The sequence below is a fragment of the Pollicipes pollicipes genome, unplaced genomic scaffold, assembly GCF_011947565.3.
Source record: "Pollicipes pollicipes isolate AB1234 unplaced genomic scaffold, Ppol_2.1 Scaffold_7231;HRSCAF=8579_pilon_pilon_pilon, whole genome shotgun sequence".
NCBI classification, from domain to species: domain Eukaryota; kingdom Metazoa; phylum Arthropoda; class Thecostraca; order Pollicipedomorpha; family Pollicipedidae; genus Pollicipes; species Pollicipes pollicipes.
The window spans coordinates 15,300,803-15,320,859 of NW_023597034.1; the positions used below are offsets into that span (position 1 = coordinate 15,300,803).

The 20,057-nt window shown below is 50.8% G+C and overlaps 1 protein-coding gene across 1 annotated transcript; it reads right to left on the reverse strand.

Annotated features, from left to right (window-relative positions):
- Positions 1 to 7,121: 7,121 nt before the first annotated feature.
- LOC119109766 (polycomb complex protein BMI-1) lies at positions 7,122 to 17,149 on the reverse strand. The gene is made up of 10 exons (XM_037233518.1): positions 17,042 to 17,149; positions 12,499 to 12,634; positions 11,179 to 11,281; positions 10,589 to 10,692; positions 10,202 to 10,307; positions 9,835 to 9,943; positions 9,405 to 9,485; positions 8,919 to 9,250; positions 7,426 to 7,552; positions 7,122 to 7,334 (listed from the first exon to the last, which is right to left on the reverse strand). The coding sequence occupies exons 1-10, from the start codon at positions 17,048 to 17,050 to the stop codon at positions 7,122 to 7,124; spliced, it is 1,320 nt and encodes a 439-aa protein (XP_037089413.1). The 5' UTR covers positions 17,051 to 17,149.
- Between the last annotated feature and the right edge of the window lie 2,908 nt (positions 17,150 to 20,057).

Here is a 20,057-nt window from a genome sequence, read left to right on the forward strand (position 1 = left end):
CAATATGTTTAGATGTGGAACATCGCCTTTACGAGCTTACTTTTTTGTTTTTCTTGCACGATAGTGCACCAGGTTTTAATGATACCGAAACCAAGCTTCACTTTGGAAGAAGGACTGAAGAAATATTACAGAAATGTTTGTTTGCTGGGGCTTTAGGGCGCACGGGATGCAGTGGTCATTTGGTGCTGTTTCGGAAATGCATGCTTCGCATTGCTTGCATTGCACTTTTTTGCACACATATGCCACTTAATTTCTAGTCTTATCATTCTACTCACATGAGTAGCAGCTACTCAAGTGCAGCTACTGCACTTGATACTCAAATAAAATCATCAGCTCACCATGCCACCAGGTCCGTTTTGCGACCTCACGTCGGTGCCTTTACACTTGCCAATGCTCTCTTCATCTCTGCAACAGGAATGGCTTTCCAGGATAAAGGGTTTGGATAATTTCAAAACCAGATATCAATGTATATGTATGTCTATATATATATATATATATATATATATATATATATATATGTATAGACATACATCTACATCATCAACTATAAGTTGTTGACCCATTTTTGCTTACATGACACAAATCAGGTTGAAGGATGAAAAGGGAAGTTTTGAGACCAGATACATGATAAAAATGCTATCTTTTGTTTCTGACTTACAAACAAGAGTACAATTCATCCTACTCCTCGTGAAGTATACCAGTGTATCCAGTGTTTCGGTGTATCCAAGATTTTCAACTAGCATATGGTCTTTGTACCGACTGGCAGCAGTCTCACCAATGATGCCAGAAAGTTACACTCAGCTGGTTGGATTGCCTGACCACATGCGGCCACTAGTACCATCAAAGTCAGCTTTTGGTTCAGATTCCATTTTTTGTTGTTGTTGTAAATCACCAAAACCATGCCACATGCAAACATGTCAACTTTTGTGTCTGACTTCCAATATGCGTATAAGATGGTAACTACCACCAAAATTGTGCTGTTATTATTCCCAAAGAAACACCAAATTTGGTATTAACAGAAGTTTCAAATCCTCCACTCTAAACAAGTTGCATATTGCCCCTTTTCTACTTCCACGTTTTGTCTTGTTCTTTAGCTGTAGCATCACACATTCGAACACCGCAATAATAGAAGCACCACCGAGCATACACCTGTTCTGACCAGAATCTTACAAAGTTTTACAACACTAAATTTCTGAAAAAGGTTTTGGGGACTTTATTCTAGTTAATGATTGCGTTCACCGCTGTAACCATTTCCGCACTGTACCTACGCTTTAAAACTCTGACAAAGGGTTGGCCTTGACATGAGCCGCACAAAATATGGTTACTTCATGGCGGCACCTCATCATGTTTTTATGACAGTATCTTGGTCCGTATTCTCAGGAACGAAAACAGCAAATAAGGTTGACAAAAATTTCGGTGTTTGAATTTGTCGGAGTCAGAAAAATCGGAAATAAGTATTTCCTATTCCCTCTAAAAAAACGTAACGGGGTGTTTTTGAAGCGTCTCATCCCCTTGAGCTCCGCATTAATGCCATGTAGGTATGTAACTTAATTTAAAGTGCGTACTTTTCTGTACGCTACAAAGAACTAGGCCTAGCTAGACAATTTTTTGTGTGCATGATGCACGATGAACCAGTTAACATTTTGACAACCATAGCATGTCTAGCTAACCGTAAACAAGCCGACATTTGTACTAAGACAAAGGACACCCATGTTTAAGGTCAGCATTTAGGTTGGAACTCATGACCATACAGGTTCTACCCTCACATGGCATATTACATACCTTCAGCATCCAGGATAATAAACGCAGTTAGCTTAATATCGCGTAATATTGCCTCGTTTTATCGCGTGGCCTCGTCGCTGACGAAGTTGGAGTTTCCTGCTTATATGCAACTCAAACCAGCAGGTTGATGGACATCGATGCAATAACATGGAGCTGCCTTGCGTGTGGTAAGCGAAGTTTAGTACGTTCAGACATAAACCTTACCGAGCTCGATGCCTGCCAACGTTGGACATATGCCTTGGAACACATACGATGGCTTCCTCATCACCATTTAGATCCCGTGATAGACTTTTTACAGCATGTATGCGCACAAAATCGCTTCCCAGCTCCCAATTGAAAGAAAATGGTGGTGGCCGCTGCGAGGCGAAATGAAATGAAATGAAATCGTTTCGAGATGTTTCGCCCTTCCGAGAGCACTCCGGTCCTACAAAGATCCCAAAATGCGTGAAGTGCAATTTTTCAGGGTACATTTTCTAGGTGACTTTTTAAGACAGTACCGAATTTCAGGTCAGAGTCTTGTTTGGTGAATAACGCTAAACACTTCTGAGCTAGGATTTTGTCGCCTCCGAAGCAGTCCAAGTGGAGCTGTGACGTGAATTCAGCGGGAGAATTTGGAACATCTGGAAAATCCGCGCCGGATTCTTCCGTACAGTTTACATCGCGCGCAAAGCAGCCAGGTGGCAACTGGGCAGGGAGTGGCAGTCTGGCATAGAACGTTCGTGACACAGCGTTGTTTGGCACGAAACTGAACCCCTCGCGATCGTGTCTGGCACAAAGACCGAGGGCTTCCCTCGAACTGGTAAGAAACTAGATGGGTCGTGGGTACGGGAGCCAAGCAATGAGCTCTGCTTAGCATGCACTTCCGAGTCGACTGTCACACACGCAAAGCGTGTTACGTAAATTATCAAGCAAGTAATTAATAATAAATAGGCGTGGCGTATAAAATCGGCTGCATCGTTTGCGGTGCAATCAACATAGAAGCTTTTCTCGACTCCTTCCGCGCACACGCGAGGTGATCTCGTTAACCATCTCTTAAAAGTGAGCCGGCACAGTATGTTGTGTAGGCTGCGTGCAAGTTTACGGGTCTCTTTGACATAACTGTAGCGAAAGCACGAATACTGGGGCGATTTTCAACCGTCGAGCACACACTCACAGTACACGCACAGTACGATCCTCTCTGGCTTACTTTGACATTGCCCAGGAAAATGCATTCATTTGTGTACGCTCGTCAACGCGATGCAAGCATCATCGCTGTCATCGCTTCAGTGCACTTCATGCATACTGGCTGCACCGCCTTGTGTCTCTCACTGCGCCTCCTTGTGTCTCTCACTGCACAGTCTTGTATCTCTCATTGCGCCGTCTTGTGTTTCCTACTGCGCCGTCTTGTGTCTCTCATTGCGCCGTCTTGTGTCTCCCACTGCGCCGTCTTGTGTCTCTCATTGCGCCGTATTGTGTCTCCCACTGCGCCGTCTTGTGTCTCTCATTGCGCCGTATTGTGCCTCCCACTGCGCCGTCTTGTGTGTCCCACTGCGCCGTCTTGTGTTTCCTACTGCGCCGTCTTGTGTCTCCCACTGCGCCGTCTTGTGTCTCTCATTGCGCCGTATTGTGTCTCCCACTGCGCCGTCTTGTGTCTCTCATTGCGCCGTATTGTGCCTCCCACTGCGCCGTCTTGTGTGTCCCACTGCGCCGTCTTGTGTCGTTCACTGCGCCGTATTGTGTCTCCCACTGCGCCGTCTTGTGTCTCTCATTGCGCCGTATTGTGTCTCCCACTGCGCCGTCTTGTGTCTCTCATTGCGTCGTATTGTGTCTCCCACCGCGCCATCTTGTGTCTCGTATTGCGCCGTTTTGTGTCTGCTCGTGCCGCTCGACCCTTGCTAGGCGACGGTTTTGACGCTGGCCACCAGGATCACTGCAAAACGCAGGCACTTGTATCTGAAAGAGCTTTGTTGAGCCTTTAGCGTGCGCCATCTTGACAACCGTCCAGGTCGGCTCCCAACGATGTGCCTGCTGGTCACTAAATAGACAGATGCCAAAATGATGCAGCTGGATCAACGCTGTTTCGACACGAAAAAGGCCGCCCACTTTTTTAGTTGCGTGAGTCAGCTTAAAAGCAGAGATCGGGCGCAGCAGAAATCGCTGGAGTGTAGTCTTCTCTTGGTCAGCTTCCACGCATCCCCGTTCAGAAAGCGTCCCATATTCCTACATCTTTAATGAAACATGCAGTTATTAGCTAATCTCGTAATTGTTGCGCCCTGCGCGGCTCTAGGCTGGCCCTTGATCATGGTCTCAGTGCACCCGTGCGATGCCACCCCGGTCATGTCGTGCGCCGCACTGTTCCGGCCGCGTCCAGCACGAGGGCTATGACGTCACTGGCGGGCGCCGCCATGTTTAATCGGCTGCTCAACAGCCAGACCTCGTCAGACAAGCGTGGTTTTGCTGCCAAACACGACCCGATAAGCACGGCGAGCTGTGGCGGACAGCACCGACCTGTTCGGTGCACATGCGGTGCACTCGTGCATCGCGATACCAGCAACAGCACGCCATAGGCGAGGCCACCCGCAGCGCGCGGCCAGAGACGGAACCACACGCTCGAACCCGTCAGCGGCCGGCGAAAGTGACGGGGCGTGCGGTTCAACCTGGACCTCATGAGGCCCGACCCGCGGCCCCTGGACCTCATGAGTCCCGCCCGACCCGCGCTCCATCGACGCTCGGTTTCAGGGACGAACGTACGGCGTGGACCGGAGCTCGCGCTGAACCACTCCGGCGTGGAGTGGAGTTCGCGCTCAACCAGCCCGGCGTGGAGCGGAGTTTGCGCCGAACCAGCCCGTGCATGACGTCGTTTTTTAGCGGGCGGTGTGCGAACGTGGCACTGCCGACCAGAGGCGGCGGCGCTGGACTCCCCCCCGAGGAAGCGAGCAAATCTGTGGGTCTGCTTAACAGATCTGAGACCCAGCTTTCCCAGCTCTTATCCGAAAGTGGTTTCTCAGATTCCGTGCACTTTTTCAAAAGGACTTTTTCTGTAAACATTACTGAATAAAACCTCCTCTTAGCTTGGTGGGGAGGGCTCCAGTCTTTCTAGTCGGGCCTCCTCTTCGGCTGATGGGGCTTTTTGTATTTTATTGGTCCCCATGCCTCAGATGCCTTTCGGAATATCTAGGACGCCTTGTCGATCAAAAGGGCCTGATGCTGACAATGTTTACCGTAGAGTTCCAACGGACGCTATTGACTGCTGCTTTTCTTCTTTTTTGAATCGGAGTAGTAATGTCTCGCATAAGTCATCACGGGTGCCCTGTCGGCCGTAGAGGCCCCTCCAGAAATTTTAAGGGGCCAAAAGATATCTCTCTTTGGCAAATGCGAGGGTATGGCTACCCCTGCTCCTGACACTGATTCTCTCTGGGCGGGGCCGAGCGCCGCTGTCCAGAGTTCCACCCTAGGGGTTTAGAGCTAACGTACTGCGACGAAAATAGTCCTCAGGTGACGAAGCTCCGTAATGCGGAGATAAAATGCGCTTAACGATTTCAGCTTTGTTCGGAAAAAATCGGAGTTGCCGCACAGCTCCGTTTCGACGTCACTGAACACGCTGATACGAGATTACAGTGGCTGCGGACCTACGTAAGCCGATGTCAAAATGTCAGGCGGCAGGGTTTTAGCGTCTGTGGGAACAGCTGCACCACGTCTTCGTTGGCTCCTGCGCAGCGTTGTAAGGATCAGTGCAGTCGGAAATTTTCAGCACCCGGGCAAGGGCGCAAGCACTTTGTTCTCAGATCCCTCTTGATATAAAACACCGTAACCACCACAGCACGAAAACAGGGCTCCGATAATCGTAGCCAGCGGCCGCTCAGCTGAACAGTCCTCCGTGATGTCACCCAGCGATGTGCTGGCATGCGTCCGCCACCTTTAAGTAGGTGGCACGACGGACAACTGAGTGTTTTCATGTTGAACATCTATTTTGAAGCATGGCCCTGTTGCGCCCCCCCCCCCCCTTCCTCCGCGGTCCTTCCAGGGGTGGGGGCGATAGTCATGCTCCGAAGACGACAGGGCTTTTCCCTCATGCTTTGTTTCGCGGCACTGGGCGACCACCGCAGCATTGAATACGTGCCGGGCTATCTGCGGCTTGAGCTTCAAGTCTCGTCGCCAGCGCCGGCCGCACAGCCTCCAAAATGTTGCTGGATGGGGCGCGCAGTCGGCCCGAATACATTTATAGACCCGATGATGGTGCGTGAGTGGTTCAGCATACCCCCAGAACCCGCGAGGACGGATGTGATTTGACGCTGCACCTACGGTGGCACATCACACCTCTGATCGATAATTGCAAGCCGTCGTGCGGGCCGTACGCCGGATTGCTTATAGCGTTATTCTTTGCACAACGGCGCACTATCGCATCGCAATGTTCGTATGAACGATCGCTACAGGAAACGATGACCTTTCGTTAACATGATATGAGAACGCGAGGCTTTCAATTCCTGTTTTTTTGCGGTATGAAGAATTGAAAGTCATGTTGAGTTAGCGACCCTCGATATACCGTAAGGTGCCGGCTAGGCGATGCTATAACGTTAAATAACGATTATATTGAGGGTACTCGATATTTCGCGCTCATTTCTAAGCCAGATCGTGAACACACGGAAGGAAAACCAAACCCAAACCAAAAGGATGTATTTGGCGATAATTTTCATATTTCGTTTACCGCTCATGCGCACTGAGCTACTCAATGAGTAGACCCTGCACTGAACTTGAAGGCGGATCCTACACATCCAGGACTTATACATGTAGAAGTGCTGTAAACTTCACCTGCTGGACATTTTCTCGCCACAGTAGAACAAGACCTTTGGTAAATTAGCATGCACTCTGACAACCAAAGTAAACAATGGGCCTGAAGTCTCCCCAAACAGCTAATATCTTGTACTTCATTACAATCACTGCAAGTGCCGTGCTTCACGGTCAGGCCACGTGGCCACGTGGCCAAGCGGTAGTTATTCCCCGTGGAGCTCACAACGGCTTGACCGCACAGCTCAATAAATACATAGACAATCGCCACTCAACAGTGCTGTTCACAACTTGATAATAGCGGTTACGGAAAACGCCCTACAAACGTGCAATTACCAGATAGCCTCACCAAAACGTGCGCGAAACATAAAATCTAGTAGTAAAACGTGTTGCAATATGAAACACGAACACGTCAGCCGGTGGCAAGTGACAACCGACAAGCCTGGCAAAGTCGCGGCCAGTCATCGCGGCGTAGTGTTCGTGTTTAACGTCTGACTACAACGTCCATTAGCGCCACACCCTGTACTGGTCCGGCGATCTGGGCTTTGGGCTTAATCCTTAGTAGTGGACTGCCTCTAGGTCTTGTCGGTCACGGTAACAGATGTGCCAGCCTCCTGCAGCTGGCGTGTCAGGCTGTGGATGTCCCTGATGCAGGGCGGCGACATGGCCGGCGCCGTGGCGCCCGCCGTCGGCGAGCTCTTGCTGCTGTCGCGGGCACGCTCCTCGGCCGATCGCTGCCGCACCAGCGACGGGTTCGGGATGCTGCGCACGCCCTGGCTCTTGGGCCGCTGTGGCAGCGGCAGCACCGGGAACACAGGCCGAGCGGCGGCCGGTGCGCTGGCCGGCGCCGGGCGCGCCAAGCCGGCCAGCGGCGGCCACAGCGCTGCTGTAGCGCAGACCGAGCGTGGCCGTCTCGATGTGCAGCGGCGAGGAGACAGAGCGGCCGGCCGCCGCGCCCGACGCCTGAGCCGATACGGGCGCCGGCGCCACGAACGAGCCGCCGCTGCTGGCGGAGGACGAGGGCGGTTTGGAGGTCGGCGGCGGAGTCGTGCGAGGGGAAGGGGTAGCCCCGCCGTTTCCCTTGTGCTCTTTTGGCTTTCCATCGGCTCCCCTTTGTGCTAGAGATGTCAGGCTTCTCTGGGTAAGGGATTCCACGATTGACATGATTTTGTTGCTGCACTGGGGCTTCTTCGCACCCGAGATCAGGAAAATCGTCTCTGGGTCCTTGGAGCCGGAACTGATTGATGATAGACTTGTGGTAGCAGGAGGCGGACGGTAGAGACTAGTAACAGACTTTGCCTGAGAGGTGATCGCTTTGTATGGTTTGCCACCGTTCGTCTTGGGGTGAGAGCCTGCGGGATTGCACGTGTTTAGTGCTGTTGTGTTGCTTGATTGCGACGCCTGAGGACCCTGGCCCCGATAGGATGAAGAGAGAAGCGTGTTTGTTCCGTGAGTGACTGTCTTTGAGAGCTTCCCTGGGTCTTGCTTGGCTCGGATCATGTAGATAGGAAATGTCTGGACTGAACAGTCGACCTTTGTAACCGGAAGCTTCAACTTCGTTGAGGCGTCTGCATTCACGGACCTGCTTGATGATTCTGTGACGCCGCATGGGGGCCCCGATTCCCTGGCTTCCTCTAGAGCACCACCTTTGCCGTCGAGCTTCCCCTGGCAATGCTTCTTTGTCTCAACCTGCCCAGGCATGGTACCCTGTTCTTTTTGCCCGACTTTTCCTCTCAGCAGGTTGTGCTCTTGCTGTTTCTCCGTTTGAGTCATGGGTTGAAGGGTGTTCTCCTTCCGACAGGTTTGGTCTACCAGGATGCCGTCTCGGGGTGCCGACTTGGACTCTCTCTGCACCGGCAGTTTCATGTTGGGGATGGCCGTGGCCGGAATGCAGCTCTGTCCTTTAAAAGGTTCTCTGTTACGAGCGACAACAGCAGTCTTGGCCTCATCGTCAGCTGGTTTCATGTGTGGTACAGTTGAGGGGGTTTTCGGCTTCTTATCGCCATTTTGCTCGGAACTGCTGCCAATTGAACGGGCTTTCTGCTTCACATCAACGTGAGCGGTTGGCGGAACTGTTGTGGTTTTGGACGCGCCGTCGGGTTTCTGTGCCAGCACCACCGTTGCGACTTTGGGTTCGGCGTTCAGTGTGTGAACGGGAACAAGAGTTTTGGGTGCATCAGCCTCAATGGGGCCGTGGGTCTGGGACTTCGGCTTGTTGGTCGTCGTTTGATTAACTGATAGCTTTCTCATTTTGCTGGGTAACGATGCAGAATCGATCGGCTTGCTTCCAGGCCGCTTTCCTGGTGCCACACCGGCAGAACCCCGACTGGTCCCCATGCTGGATACAGCGACCGAAACATCTGGCCTGTCACTTCTCTTCGACCCGAACTATGCTGCACGCAATGCTGGATGCTCTCTGCTTGGCGCCGGCTTTCGGATTTGACGCCCTGCTGCGTGAACTCGAAATGCCACGACTTCGGTCATTCGCCACGATGGGCGATGGATGACTGCGCGATCTCGTGGTATGACCTGCAGTAGCCTTAGGAACAGTGTCCTCCGAACTCGGTGCCGTCGCCGACGTGCGGCACGGATCCAGCCGTCTGATTTTCGCAGAAGGATCTGCTGCCGACTCCAGGTCACTTGCCGCACGTTTTGGGGCAAGCTCCGTGATTTTCAACCGGAATGCTAGTTTCATGGGGGCTTCCTGAGAACCAAACGGATAGGACGTTACCACAGTGGCTATGGTCGGCTTATGCAAGCAGTGCTGCTGAGACCAGAAGTCTACATTACCATGCGCTTAAGACATAATATCAAATTAAAATATTCTAAAATCGTGCACAATGAAGTCATCAGCTCACCCCGGTCCAGTTCACGATGTAGGCGACATCGAGCAGCGTGACATCAAGCGGTAGCACCTTCCTGCCGTGGATCAGCTCTATCTGCGGACGGCGAGTAACGGTCATTTCGGTGCCGCGCCACCGCCCGCCGCAATCGGGACAGATCACCGTCGCCTCCGCCGGACGTCCAGTTTTATGGCCGTAATCCTGACTGAAGGCCTACAGCTGCAGTGCAGCGACAGTAGATAAGGGTTTGCAGACGGCGAACAAGGCTGAAGTATTTCAGAGCTAGAAATACACCACCATCTTCCGAACACATATGCTATCGAGAAACCCGTTTGCCGAATGCAAGCATCCCTTTCTATCGCGGTTATCTTTACTGTTTCGGGAGATTTATACCCACGTTAAGAAAAGACGCGCAGCAATGTGGTGTTCATATTTTTCCACTTGCCTGCAGCCGTTCGGAGAAGCGGTATTTTTGGTACAGGAACTTCCTAAGCACGTTGAGGGGCAGGCTGGCCGGACAGCGTAAGAACCTTACAGGCACAATGTCCTCCGGACTGAAATGACACGGACAAGCATCCAAGGTCAACCAGATTGCCGGTGCACGAGCGAAGCAGAGTCCGTGATAATCCGGCTGTGCCCGACATACGTGTTAATAAATAACTGAAAAATACGTTTTCCTGACGATCACGAGCGTCTGTCAACGATAGGACACATGCATGGACAATTACTACTTCTAATGTCGAAGCGTTCTACAGAGTATAATTACGACCGTCTAGGGTAATGATTGCAAGGTGCAGGTTTGTTTTTCTCACCTTTGGGGTGCGTACTGTATCCGTACCCCGATGGAATCATCATGACTGTAAAATCGCACCGCACCTTCCTCCCAGGCTCCCTTCGAGGCCAATGGAAGATCAGTGTCTGCAACGAGGTCATTGGTCAACGTGGCTGTGATTCTTACGAAAACAATGAAGTAAGTTCCATTAAGAGACGCCTACACGGCTGACAATGAAGAGGGCAAAGATAGAGACCCGTGCAATACCACCGGTTTAACCAATTTGGCCAATTAGAAAGCTAAAACTTCCTTAAATCATTGTAAAAAATGCGTATCACGATAAAGGCGAAGTATCTAGCTGCAGCCAGCAGCGATGGTGGTATGCCTTTAAATCTGGTGCTGACAGCATATCAGCCATGATGCCCACCGGCGTCGAGTTTATCCAGGTAGAACTGCCGCCGTCGTCTCATCTCATCTCGGTAGAGCCCGGGCACGGTTTTGTACACGATGCTCTGAAGGGTCGTGTCAGGCCTGAAGCGGAAAAGGCCTTCGTTCGATAGACCGACCAGAATGGGGGGGTGGAGACGTAGTGATACGGTCATGTTGCAACGACCCTGTTCAGTAAACACCACACTTACGGCAGGATCGGGCAGCGCCACATTCCCACACGATGCCCACCACATCGGTATTGGCGGACGCATGAATCGGGTAACAACCCTCATTTTAGCGGCATTGTTTTTACTCTGCATGGCCAGCTCAAAAAGCTGGCCCACAAAAATCCCGAGAATGCTTCGCGATTGATCGACCACTTTTAAGTGATGGATCTACATATACCACAGAACCCCTGGATTAAGTGGGGCGGACCGACGTGAACCACCTACGAACGCTGGTGAAAGTCGATCGCGTCAGTGTGTAGCCGACGAACGCCAGCGACTACTGACCATCGCCCCTTCCCCGCCGTGCCTCCGTTCGACAGACCGAGCGTTGACCGCAGCACGCCGGTGACGGCAGGCTCACCTCAGGCTGGTTGCGCCCTTGGTCCTGTGAATCAGCACGTCGCAGGTCGCCGCTGGACAGCACCTAGTGGTCCGCAGGTGGCGCAGAATACACGAACGACAAACTGAAATGGGCCGGGTCATTCCGCAAGGCTGTGTTATGCCGCACAATGCACCGAATGCACAAAAAATCTGGCTAACGGTGTCACGTGTGGGGGCACTGGCCCCGGATGCAAATTACGAGTTGGCAAGGGAGGACTGTAGGGCACAGAAATAGGGCCGCAGGTTCATATTCAGTCAACTGGGTTCGAGCCTCGCAGCCTGTAGATGATCTCCCGAGCCCATAGCGCTGAGCTCCCCTCTCCTTCCTCCACATTGGCGGCCGAGCACTCAACTGGACATGACTCGCTTGCAGCCTCAGGCATGCCTATCAAAAATGCAAGAAATCTGGGCACAAATGGAACAATGTGGAATATGACTATGCCTTGTGTAAGACAATGGATGCCGATTTAGCCACTCTTTTCCCGTGTAACTCACAGCTAACAAAACCCAATATAAACACCAAAATAAAACACAATGCTGGTATTTCAGTCCTTTCCAAATGGCAACTAAAAGTGACCCAAATCTGGCAGAAATCAGCCTCTGGGTGCGCGAATGTAACCATGCTTGAACGTTTCTAGCGTCCAGTTCTGTTTTGGTGCCATCACATATAACCAAAACACAAAAATGGTCCAATCCGCTCAAGTTGCTGGGATCTGGACCCCACCGGCCCTAACAGCGGTCACGCCGCCCATGCTTGGATTACGTGCTCGCTCCCGCCCTTACCGAATTTGTGGAACTCGGCTTCTGCATAGAGAACTTTTTGGGCCCATTTTCGACGCAACTTTACGGACGCTAAGTTCAGTTTAAGACTACTGGGGACGCGGTATGCGGGATGCCACCCTGCGGCATCGCTCCTAATGTGAGCACAGAAAAAAATCAAGCATAGTTTTCTGCCTTATTACAGATAATATGTGTGCTTGGCCATGTGTGCATGGCAGCTTGCAGTGGTCCATGTTCTCATATGATAGCGATCAAACGTCAGGGCAACCACCACCGCCCATTAATGGCACATAACGTGCCACATTAGTGCGGGCCTGCTGGTGATCAGTGTAGTCCCGAGTGTGTATCTCACGTGTCCATCACATTAATTTATCTGAGGACAGGGATGAAGTGTTTGGGCGCACACAACTGCCTATTAGATGTCTGCAACCTTCACATAAATGCTGTCATGCGGGTGGTCGGTGTAGCAATGAGCAACATCTGGTTCGAAAAGGGTAGCGCCTCTTCTCCCCAAACTTACACGTGTGCAGACACTCGGCAATGGTGGTAGCGTCGACGTAGTAACCGCCGCAAAGGGTGCACACCAGATGGGGAGCCAGCTGGGCAACGGTGACCCTCGTCCTGGCGCCGTCCGAGGGCATCTTCGAGATGCCTGCCTGCGTGAGCGCGGGTCAGTTAAAGGTGGTGTGCGTGCGCCGGCCGCTTGCGCACGCCGTTGGCATGGCGGCCTGAGTGCAATGTGTGCTGCTAGTTGAAGGGAATGTTCCACATTTCAAGAAAGTTAAGCAAGCATCATATATGGTGAAATATGCTCGCTTATTACTATGAGTATGCTTTTAAGGGGAAAAGAGTGTTCGAGACAACACAATTTCATCGGCAAACATCAGACATGACGAAATAAGCTCGCTTATAACTATGAGTATACTTTTAAGGGGAAAAGAGTGTTCGAGACCACACAATTTCACCGTTTAGTACATATGCTCCTCAATGCATGATTGTTTGATTACGTCATCGTACCTTGCACAAATCTGACTGAGAGCCAATTAACGGCCGTCATATCTGGTTCCCAAGATCTCACGAACGCCAGATATGAACGACTCGACAATTGTATTCGTCTTGTCATTGATCACATGGTTGATGGCATCAAATGATTTGGATGACGCCATAAGATGGCGTCATGAATGCCTTGATGGCCTTGGAAAAGTCTCCCTGAAATAATCTGCACATCTTCGCAGGTGTGTAGCTCAGAAGCTAGAAGGCTTTAGATATTAAGGACGGGACTATGAGCCGCGCCGAATGATCTTCAAGATGGCTATTACAGTCCAAAACCCCCAAACCCAAAACCCCAAAACCAAAAAGGGAGTGTACTAACGTGGGACACTCCCTTTAAATCCGCTAGTGTTGCCCGTAGCGGCTGGCCGCGGGCGTGGTTTTGTGACTGACTGGCCGCATCTGAGTCTGTCTCTAGTTTGTCCGACTCTGCTGTTATTCTACGCCCAAATCTGAACATATTGCGTCAATTGGCCGTGTCCTCTGATCACGTTAGAGAAGCGCCATGTCGCCTGTGGAACATGGTCGGTGAAAGTGTGGGAATACCCGAGGACGTGGCGTCGTGCGGTCGTTGAACTCCCTGGCAGAAGAAGCTACTGACATGCCGAGCAGTCCAGCTTCACCACGGGATGGGAGTGGCAGGTCAAGGGGCGCTGTCAACGTGTTAGCAGCAGCAGCGGCAACCGAGCGCTATCGTCAGCCCGCACAATATCATCAACACCCAGAGAAAGCACTGACAGATCACACACTGTCTTCGTTACCCGACAGCTACCCGACGAAGCGGCACTGCCGGGCGGTGCCGGTAGTGCTGGTTCTGCTGCACCAGCCGGCCGCGGCCCACCGCTCCGTGACGTTCACCGCTAGCCCACCGCTGCCTCCAGCCCGCTCCGTTATCCGCCGCCACGTGCGCCGCCACGTGTGTCGCCGGCAGACGGGGCGTCATGTGCGCCGCCAAATGCCAAATTGGAAACTGCGCCACAGATGCTGCTACGCGCCGACCATATGCGCCGTACACGCCGCCAGTGGGATATCTGCAGCCTCGTCTAAAAGTAGATAGTAGTTCGGGTGGAAGAACCCAGATCTCTTCAGAAAGCCTTTTTAGCTTACCCTTTTGGGAAGTCTGCAGCACAATGACCAATGGTGGGATTCAAAGTAAACAACATGCACTGACAGCCTTCTTGATTGGCGTTGCCTGGACTAGTCAAACTGTGTCACCAACCGATGCGTGGCTTGTTTCTAAATCTTCATATCTTCCACATTGCTCACATTTAAGCGAGTTTTATTAACGCGGCATGGACCAGATGAGTCGAAAGTAACAATGAGGGTGTAGGGTCTAACTGATACAATCCTCATCGTTTCTGCGGGCCTTATTCACTTCATGAAAAATGCCTGGTCTCTTTAACTCCAATGATGCAGAAGGCTTTTGAGTGGCATGGAAAGGTCTTTCGAGAGGTGTCGCCATAGTGGAACACCTATTTCGTGAGATTTAACTGCTGCCATTTTTAATACTGGCACATAATCATCCTCCTGTTATAACCTGAAAATTATTCGGCGCATTTTGAGCAGTTATAAAAATATAATGCTTCAATACATTTTGTACGATCCACGGGATGAACAGGAAAAGGGCACTGTTTGTTTTTCATATTGACTCCGTTGAGGGTACAGCAAAATGCACCGAAACATGCCTAATTCAAACCGAAAGCACACAGATAAATCTTCCGATAAAAAGAAGACGACAACATAATTTGCCGTTTACCTCGTCAGTCACATTTTCAGAATAACTATTTCACTAAAAGGCTGGCATATTTCCTTCCTTTAAACAGATTGGGTCAATGCATTATGAAGAGAGTAGTCATCCGTATTGGCATAATATATTTGTGTCTGTCGGGGAATGAAGCGACATACCATCCTCGAAATGTGGAGTAGTAAAAAAGTGAATGAATCCAGTCGCAGCACGCGTTTACTCTACGCCAGGGCTGGCCATTTGATTACTTGACACAGTACATTTGTTTGGTGGGGGCCTGAAGCAACATGTCATCAGTGAAATGTGGAGCTGCAGAAGTGAATTTTGCAGAAGAGCGCGTTTATTCTGCGTGAGAACTGCCCGCATGAGATGTAACTCGTGTAAGTTCTCGGCCCCAGCATGTGGTTGCGCTGGTGAAAGCTGAAAATGATTAAAAAACGTATGATTTATTATATTGGGCTGTGATATTGACAACGCCAAAAGTCTCGGCTCTGGGCATCTGAAGACATTGACGGAGGCCGCAATCATAATATAATAAGTGCAGTTTAGGGATTGTTCCAGAAAAACAAAATGTCACAAAACAAAACAGAGGGAAATCTTAATTTGTGTACTTTGCATCAATAGGCGACGTTGCAATGGATTCGTGCTCGGTGTAGAACTGTGAAGCTGTAAACGTGCTTGGTTACGCATCAAACAAAAAGTTAGCCGACGCTGTGACCTCGGGAAATGCAACCATTCTGATCAATCATGTGTCTTCGTCATCATATAGATAAACAGCTCAGCATTCGAAATGGAGCAGCCAACGGCGCAAAAGCCGTTGGTCGCGAAAGCGCAAAAAAATGACGATTTATCTCTTTCGACCACGGACGTTTGGAGCCGAGCAATGTATAAACGAGATTGGTGAAACTAGCGCAGTGAGATCCTGGTTCCTCGTCATCCGGCAAGTCGCAAGATTTTGATCCCTGTGCGGCATTTGGAAGTCTCCAGGCTCAGACACCACCCCATGTTTGAAATGGGTAGCAAATTGAAATGAAAGCTCTCGCCTACTGGCGATTGGCGATAATGGCTCTGGCGATTCAATATTTAATCGCCTCCAGGGTCTGAGCATGAGGAGGTTCTTTGTGATGCGCATTAAATGTGCTTCATTGGGTGCTTCACGTCCGGACGAAAAGTTTGCCCAGATACAACCGCTATATGAAGCTTATCATCGAGGAGGTGTTTGCGAAGTCCAACCTCTCCAAATGGCTGCGTTTCACTGAACACCTGTTCAAAGTTGTTCGGAGGCTACATGGTAATAATCATGTTGTCACTGCTCTATCACTCTTTTGGTTACTCCTCTTGATTCTTCGCTCGTTCCGCATTGACGCCCTTGGGCACTCACGATGAAGTACCCTGCCAAGCACGTACGCCGAGTATATTACAGCGTCATCGCATCTGAGGCCAACGAAAAGACCGCCGTCGCAACTGGCGTTAATGTTTCATGATACCAAATAGCTATTCCTGACGGGACGACTAAGCCACTTGTCAGCCAGATCGACCGGATTGAAGATCTTCACAAGCTAAACTGACGTTCGTCCAGGTGTCGCCAGAATGGAGAGCCACCAACCTGGGAGTAGCAACGCTCGTGCACTTTTCTCCAGACGCGAGAAAACCTGCATTTAGGTACAGGTCGGGTACAATTTTTGGGTGGTTCAGGAGGACGGAACACCTCCCAACGTTCATCAATGCGAGGATACCACTGAACTAGCCAAGCTTCGCGGACATTACCGGGCAAAATCCGTTGAACAGAATCGCCATAAGAACAAAGTTGCTACGCGCTGAACCCGATGAGTAATCATTCCACCTGCAGCTGGCTCCTTGTGAAGAACGGTATGTGTACACTTCTTTATGCTCCACCTCTTAACGCTAGCTCAGAAACCAGTGACGGCGAGATAAGGACGATAATCGAGACGAGGTACACGATCGCACTTCGTTGCACCCAAAGTAGAACAGAAAGGGCCCGATTCATCACTTGACAGGAAGCCCAATAAGGCGTTTGGAAGCCCTCCGACTGCTGCGTAACTCTTCGCTGCTCACATTTTAAAAACCAGCCCCAAATGTGTTAAGGGATGCCCCGCTCCCAGGCTCCGACCGCCAGACCGAGCGTACTCCTCGACTCGTGCCGCCGCCATCTTGTCGTAGTCTGCTGCTGATAAAACGCGCGCCTAGAGAAAGCAAATTACGGCGCAACAAGAGCAGGCTGAAGCATGCAAAGACCACAGTAACATACCTTGGACATTGCGCTCGGTGATGACACTCGGTTTCGGGTCGAGGACAGGCTTTTTGCGTCTTGATCTTGATTTCTCCTAAGAGCCGACGGCCACCCGCCGCACCAACACACGGGCCCTCACACTGCGCCGGCCGTGCCGCGGCGTCGGTCACGTGACTCAAGTTCCCGGATGTGGCGCGGGGCCGGGAGGCGGGCGCGCGCCGCCCGGCAACCAGTGGCGAACATCGGTTCAAATGATCTGAAATCCCGCTGGAAGTGAGCACGCTGAATAAAATGGGTGATGACTGGATCGCTGAGTGTACCCGCAATGCTAGAAGTCGGTTTTTAATTGCACAGAGCCAGCAAGGTCCGGCAATCTTACGTCATCGTAAAAGCTGGCCATCTGCGATGTAAGGGAGAGTACGTAGAGTTATATCGGTTTTTACCCTGAGCTTCCTCCTGCTGAAACTTCTAAGGATAGGGCTCTAAAATCACTAAAACTGCAGTCAGCTATATCCTTCAGCTTCGTGTGCAGCGGCAAAGTTTTGGAGAACACGTCCTGTTTTTTCTCTGGTGAATGACTTCGGTGTGACCCCTTTATAAATCAGGCAACCCGCTCCAAACCGGGGTGAGTTGTATTACATAGTGGAAAAGCTGTACTTGTGTGTTTTTATCACCGAGAAAGTTGCATCGCAAGCAAGCCAAATGCCTTACGATGTGTAGACCAAGTGCGCCCGTCTGCGCTATTTTGTGATTCGTCGTGATTGCGATATGACAAATGTTTGTCCTTTTTTCAGGCATTCTTTATTTCATGAGTACTGCCACCTCGGCTTCGGCTGCTCGGGTGGAATTATGGACTTACACAGGTGGTATAACTGTCGACTTGTCTAGATGTCAATAAGTCATGGCATTCATGTCAGTCATTGGTTGACAGTAAGTCAGTCAATTGCATACTGTCGGTACATTGTATCAATTTTACAGCATGCCCCACGCACAGCTTTCAAAACATGCATCATCGAATATCTCGGAAGAAAATTCGCACCACCCTGAAACCACTGGCTGGCAGATCCTAAACGCTTTGCAATATGTACGAGACATGTATTTCCCCAACACTCCGCATAGCATCCATATTTGTCTAGTTATACCGAAAGCCCATTAACACACACTTACACCGATCACTAAAGTTTCGTCGTTGTGCAAAAAAAGAATTTTGTTTGCGCTTACACCAAGGTGCGGCGGCCCTGGCCGGCGCGCGTGCGGCAGAAAGTACACAGACAGGTGGAGTGGGCTGCTGCGCGTCAGCTAATGGCGTAAAGCTGCTATGCGTCGCATGGAGTTGGGATAAATAGTCCTGATATTGCTTAGACATGATGTAACTCGCCCCACTCTCCACCACCTAATTACACGTCCAAACAAGCACATTTGCGCTTCCTATGACATTGCCGATTGTGAATGGTGCCTTCGGCCCTTGCAAACAATTTAAGTTATGTTCTCCGATTTAGAAGTAGACACAATTTGGCGCACTCGTTATGTTTTAATCAGCATATGGGCCCTGCGGCGTTGAAAGCAAATTGTGTCAGTGCTGCTGCGGCGAGACAGCACCATTTTTCCCCCGAGGCCAAGAGCGGCGGGTGGCATGGTGTCAGGAGGTGGGGGCCGACGCCAGCCTGGTAGTGATGTGTCGGGAGCCGCAAGCCGACCCCAGCCTGGGCAGGGGGCCCCTCGCGGAGAGGACCCGTCATAGCGGTCGGGCAGTCGAGACTGGGGGGCGCCCAGCCGTGCCCGTGCTTATCAATTGGTGGTGTTGGTGATGCCCTGGTTGGGTCAGCGGACACACGGGCAAGCTCTTGAAAACAAAATTGAACAGGCAGCAGATCGAGTGACGTGGGGAATTAATACTGTGAGTGTAACGGGAACTTCAGTTAATGACATTGCATTAAAGGCGAAAATCTTTCAAGAACATTGGAGCTACATCAAGGTATTGCCGATTCTTTCCACATGACCTCCATGTACCATGTAGCACAAATTACAAGCATTGCCTACCCTCTCCTTAAACCTGGCAAGATGCAACAACGCATAAGCATTATCAACATCCACGCAAAAGCTTCTGTTTGAGGCCAGCCGGTGGTTCGATACACCTATGCATTCAATGAACGTTGATTCCAAGGAGGTCGTTCTTGGCTTCAGCAAAACGTGACGCTGCTTTTCATTACTTATATCAAAGAACAAACAGATCATTTTCATTACAACTGACAAACTGAGGGCATGTTGGGCCATTGGCCGTGAGCACAGCGAGCAGCAGCAAGCGATAGTCAAGCGATCATAATTACTCTGAAAATGAACTTGATTGAAATGCTACACCAATATTTTGTCATTACTATTTGTACAGGCCACTTTGTGTGGGAGCGCCAAGTACCCTCACAAAATGCCATTAGACGTGCCATCCTGTCCACGCATTTTTACAGGGATGTCCGCATGGCAAAAAGCAGAGGGCATCTAGCATTTGTTACACACACATATCATCAATACCTCCGAATCCATGTTACCAGCCGTATGCCCAAGGGATCAACTACTCAAGGCTTTTCGGCCGATGATAAAAGAGACGTTCACGTCGCCCTCGCAATATCCGTAAGCCCAACACGACCATGCCCAGGATGAGCCATGGTATCATTGACGGCCATGCCCAAGACGAGGCGGCGTTGATGGCGTAGTGGTTAACGCACCTGCATTAAGCACTGCACGTCTGGGAGACCAGAGATACGGGGTTCGATTCCCCGTGGTGCCCGCCCATCCTGCCAGGGTGAGAGGCAGGCGACTCCATATAGCTTGAGCAGCTGAGTGGGTCGTAAAGCCCTAATGCCGACGATGCCCAGGACGAGCCATTTGATCTTACACGGGCATGCACAGGGCGAGTCGTATGATCTTACACGGTCATGCCCAGGACGAGCCATGTGATCTCACGCGGCCATGCCCAAGACGAGCTATTTGATCTTACACGGCCGTACCCAGGACGAGTCACTTGATCTTACACGACCGG